The sequence below is a fragment of the Colobus angolensis genome, unplaced genomic scaffold (assembly GCF_000951035.1).
Source record: "Colobus angolensis palliatus isolate OR3802 unplaced genomic scaffold, Cang.pa_1.0 Scaffold114, whole genome shotgun sequence".
NCBI lineage: Eukaryota > Metazoa > Chordata > Mammalia > Primates > Cercopithecidae > Colobus > Colobus angolensis.
This window is the reverse complement of record NW_012112475.1, coordinates 112,736-117,492: the sequence shown is the minus strand read 5'-3', so window position 1 is coordinate 117,492 and position 4,757 is coordinate 112,736. Positions and strand designations below refer to the sequence as shown.

The following is a 4,757-nucleotide window of genomic DNA, read 5'->3' as shown; positions in this document are numbered from 1 at the left end:
TGAGAGTCTGAGATGGATAGACCTCTTAAGGCCAGGAGTTTGAGACCAGCCTGGCCAACATAGTGAAACCCTGTCTCTACTAAAAATACCCAAAAAAAAGAAATTTTTGTGGTGTGAGCCTGTAATCCCAGTACTTGGGAGGCTGAGGCAGGAGAATTGTTTGAACCCAGGAGGCAGAGGTTGCAGTGAGCTGAGATCATGCCACTGCACTCCAGCCCGGGCGACAGAGCGAGACTCCGTCTCAAAAAAAAAAAAAAAAAAAATTAAATTAAAAAATCTGCTATACATGTAAAGAAATTCATATGAGAAACTTAAAGATAAACTGAGCTTCTATAACAAGTAAGGTTACAATTGTAGGATAATTAATAATAGTACAATAGGATAAAAATTATTCCTTACAAAAAAGTTTTTGGTTGAGGCAAAACAGTTATACTACAGGCTAGAAACATTCTCTAGAAACCTTTTGTTTTGAGTCAGAATTGTACGAAATAAAAACCGCATGATTCTAGCTATGTGTAGCTGTACCAAAACCTAAAGAACATTGAGAAGAGGAGGTTATTGGGATATATCCTGCTTCAGAATTCTTTGAATTTCATTAAAGTTGTTTATTAAACCAAAAAGTCTATACTGACTCAAAGTCTGTATCCTGTGTAGCCACATGAATATCCTATAGGACAGGCAGATCTGGGGCTGGGGGGTGGTGGTGGGATGGGGAGTCACAGGAAGGGCTGCCCTATAAGAACTAATCTTAAAACTGCATGAGTAAGGAGCTCTTGGTCTCAGTCCATCTTATTTTTTATATATCCCTTTAAGTATATTGTCCTAAGAGTTATATAAGGAAAGGTTGCTGGGGCTTTGATAAACATGGAAATGGCCCTCCATCCATAGTGTTGGATTAAGTAATCTAATGCAGTGGACACCAGGGGTTCCTTTAAGATTTGAAATGAGGCCGGGCGCAGTGGCTCAAGCCTGTAATCCCAGCACTTTGGGAGGCCGAGACGGGCGGATCACGAGGTCAGGAGATCGAGACCATCCTGGCTAACACGGTGAAACCCCGTCTCTACTAAAAAATACAAAAATCTAGCCGGGCGAGGTGGCGGGCGCCTGTAGTCCCAGCTACTCCGGAGGCTGAGGCAGGAGAATGGCGGGAACCCGGGAGGCGGAGCTTGCAGTGAGCTGAGATCCGGCCACTGCACTCCAGGCCCGGCAACAGAGCGAGACTCCGTCTCAAAAAAAAAAAAAAAAGATTTGAAATGAGCTACATACGGTGGCTTGCTCCTATAGTCCCAGCTACTCTGGAGACTGAGGCGGGAAGATTGCCTGCTGCCCAGGAGTTAGAGGCTGCAGTGAGCTATGATTGTACCACTGCACCCCAGCCTGGGCCACAGAGCAAGACCTCACCTCTAAAAAAAATAAAAGATCTGAAATCATTATTTTTCTTTCTTATTTAGTGTGCTGAATGTAACATATGATGTATATATCTCTTTAAATATTCTTTTAACAGTTTGTTAAAGAAATTGATAATGAGAAGAGAATGAGACTTCTGCAGTTTGTTACTGGAACCTGCCGATTGCCACTAGGAGGATTTGCTGATCTCATGGGTATGCATACGGGATCACTTTTCCTATACAGACAATTGTTTATCATGCTGCTTTACGTGAATGTGTATACAGCGTATCAGAAACAACAAAGACAAGGATAGCCATTTTCTTAACTATTCCCAGTTAGCGTGGATTTGTATAACCTTTAAAATAAGTTTTAGTCCTTACCTCTGTAGAAATTTTTAACCCTCAAGCTAGAACCCACAGCTAACTCATTAGGACAGCAGTCTTCTGTATGTAAATCTGTTCATTCAGTGACTTGCCAAACATGTGTCTCTTATGAGTCAATCACTATTGGTTGTATTATTTAACAATGTGAGAAGATCATTGTATAATACAATAGTGGATTGTAGTTTCTGTATTGTGTTTAAAACCACTCTTCCCTAGGAGACAGGGAGTTATTTGAGATATGGATTCATATCTTCTTCATCTTTTTATTTCTTGCCCCTGGCAAAGTGCCTGTTACACAGCAATCTGCTGCTTAAAATGAATATTGAGATGAGTGACTGTGGCAATATTTACTTTGTTACTAAACAAAAAATTATTAAAGTAAATTCAAGTATTTCCTTAATACCAACATTATCCCAAGTACCACATAGGAAGATACACAGAGAAGTTATGATCCCTAAGCCTGCTTCAGGTGAAGCAGAGTTAAAGTTAGGAGAACTAAGCAGGTAATTTTGAATACAGAGCATGAAACCAGTTTAGAAAAGACTTTAAAACCAGATCAAAAGAATTTGGTTATTACTGTGAGGGTATTGGAAGCTGTGGAACTTTTTGAAGAGAGAAAAACTTGCTCAAGCTGCATTTAGGAAGATTTGATAGGAAGATACAGGGTGGATTAAAAGATGGTGAGGGCCTAGAGATAAGAAGAAATCATTGCAGCAATGATGAGAACCTGATCTCAGGAGATGGAAATAGAAAAGAGAGGGTAGATGCTAGAGAAAGTTCCAAAGGTAGAAACAGGTAGAGAGCTTAATAGAAAATGAAGTGTAAGAGAGGGGTATCAGCAATAATTGTCATGTTATAGAACATGGAGCAATGGAGAAGTCAGGAAGTATAATGAGTATGCATGGTTGTAGATGTTGGGGGAGGATGCTGAGCAGGTTAGAACCTGCTGAATTTAAGGTGACTGCCAGAAAACCAAGTAGAAAACCCCAGGGGAGCAGCTGTAGAGGTAACAATATATGAGTTAGAGTTAAGAGGAAACAGAAGAAGTTGAATCATCAGAGCAGTGACATTTGATGCTGTGAGAATGTGTGGTCTCAGGCAGAAATAGAATACAGAGAGGAGTAGAAGGCTAATGCCTAGAACCATCTGCATGTAGGAATAAGACAGATGGAAATAGCCTAGGCTAGGCACAGCCTTAAGCCTGTAATCCCAGCACTTTTGGAGGCCGAGGTGGGTGGATCGCTTGAGCTCAGGAGTTTGAGAACAGCTGGGGCGACGTGGTGAAACCCCGTCTCTACTAAAAATACAAAAATTAGCTGGGTCTGGGGATGCACACTTGTAGCCCCCAGCTACTCAGGAGGCTGCGGCAGGAGAATCGCTTGAACCCGGGAGGAGGCAGAGGTTGCAGTGAACTGAGATCGCGCCACTGCACTCCAGCCTGGCGACAGAGTGAGACTTCATCTTAAAGGAAAAGAAAAGATGGAATTAGCCTGGAAACCAATTTAAAGGAGAGACCAGAGAATGAGAAGAAGAAAGAAATAGTATACCGTCTGAGAAGCAAGTAGAAGGAATTTTTTTCTTCAGTGCTGCAGAGAGGTCTCAGAAGGGTGACTTCAAGGAAAGTTTTTGTTAGACGACAGAAACAGTGAGATTGTAGTTTGGAGAATTTTAGAGGCTATCTAGTTTATTTTGTTTGTTTTAGTTTCAAATCTTTATTCTTTTCTACTTTTTAAATTGTTCTTAATTGACATAATTGTACCTATTTAGGGGTACAGTTTTTATTTTGATACATGTATACAATATGTAATGATCAAGTTGGGGTAATTAGCATATCCATCACCTCAAACATTTATCAATTCTTTCTGTTGCGAACATTCAAAACTCACTTTTCTAACTATTTATAAACATACAGGCCAGGCACAGTGGTTCACACCTGTAATCCCAGCACTTCGGGAGGCTGAGACAGGAGGAACACACAAGCCCAGGGGTTTGAGATAAGCCTGGGCAATATAGGGAGACCCTGTCTCTACAGAAAATTTAGAAATTAGCTGAGCATGGTGGTACACGCCTATAGTCCCTTCTATTCAGGAGGTTGAGGTGGGAAGATCACTTCAGCCTTGGAGGTGAAGATTGCAGTGAGCCAAGGTCATGCCACTGCACTCCAGTCTCAGTGACAGAGTGAGACCCTATCTTAAAAATACATACACTGGGCACGGTGGCTCACGCATGTAATCCCGGCACGTTGGGAGCCCGAGGCAGGCGGATCACCTGAGGTCAGGAGTTCGAGACCAGCCTGGCCATTGTGTTAAAACCCCTTCTCTACGAAAAATGCAAAAAAAAAAAAAAAAATGTATATATATACACACACACACATATATATACACATACACACACACAATAAATTGTTGTTGATTATAGTCATTGTATAGTGCTGTAGAACACCAGAACTTATTCTTCCTGCCGATCTGTACTTGTATATCTATTAACCAACCTTTGACTCTCCCCTCCTTCCTGCCACCCTTCCGTAGTAACCACTGTTCTACTTTGTACTTCTAATGAGATTGGCTTTTTTAGCTTTCACATGAGTGAGAGCATGTACTCTTTATCTTTTTGTGCTTGGCTTATGTCACTTATAATGTCCTCCATGTTCATCTCTGTTGTCATAAATGACAGAATTTTGCTCTTTTAAATGGCTGAATAGTATTCCAGTTTGTTTATATACCACATTTTCTTTATCCATTTACCTGATGATGGACACGTAAGTTGATTCCCTATCTTGGCTTGTGAATGGTGCTGCAGTAGACATGGGAGTGCAGATATCTCTTTGACATACTGATTTCCTTTTCTTTAGAGAATACCCCATAGTGGGATTGCTGGATCATATGGTTGTTGAGAGTCTGAGATGGATAGACCTCTTAAGGCCAGGAGTTTGAGACCAGCCTGGCCAACATAGTGAAACCCTGTCTCTACTAAAAATACCCAAAA

The 4,757-nt window shown here is 41.2% G+C and overlaps 1 protein-coding gene across 5 annotated transcripts in view; it reads left to right on the top strand.

Annotated features, from left to right (window-relative positions):
• Positions 1 to 4,757, top strand: part of ITCH (itchy E3 ubiquitin protein ligase) — a 140,398-nt gene that overhangs the window by 124,655 nt on the left and 10,986 nt on the right. For all 5 annotated transcript variants that reach the window (XM_011959392.1, XM_011959365.1, XM_011959383.1 and 2 more), the window contains one exon: positions 1,505 to 1,601. In XM_011959392.1, coding sequence (XP_011814782.1) covers positions 1,505 to 1,601 — 97 coding nt within the window. The remainder of the gene's footprint in view (positions 1 to 1,504; positions 1,602 to 4,757) is intronic.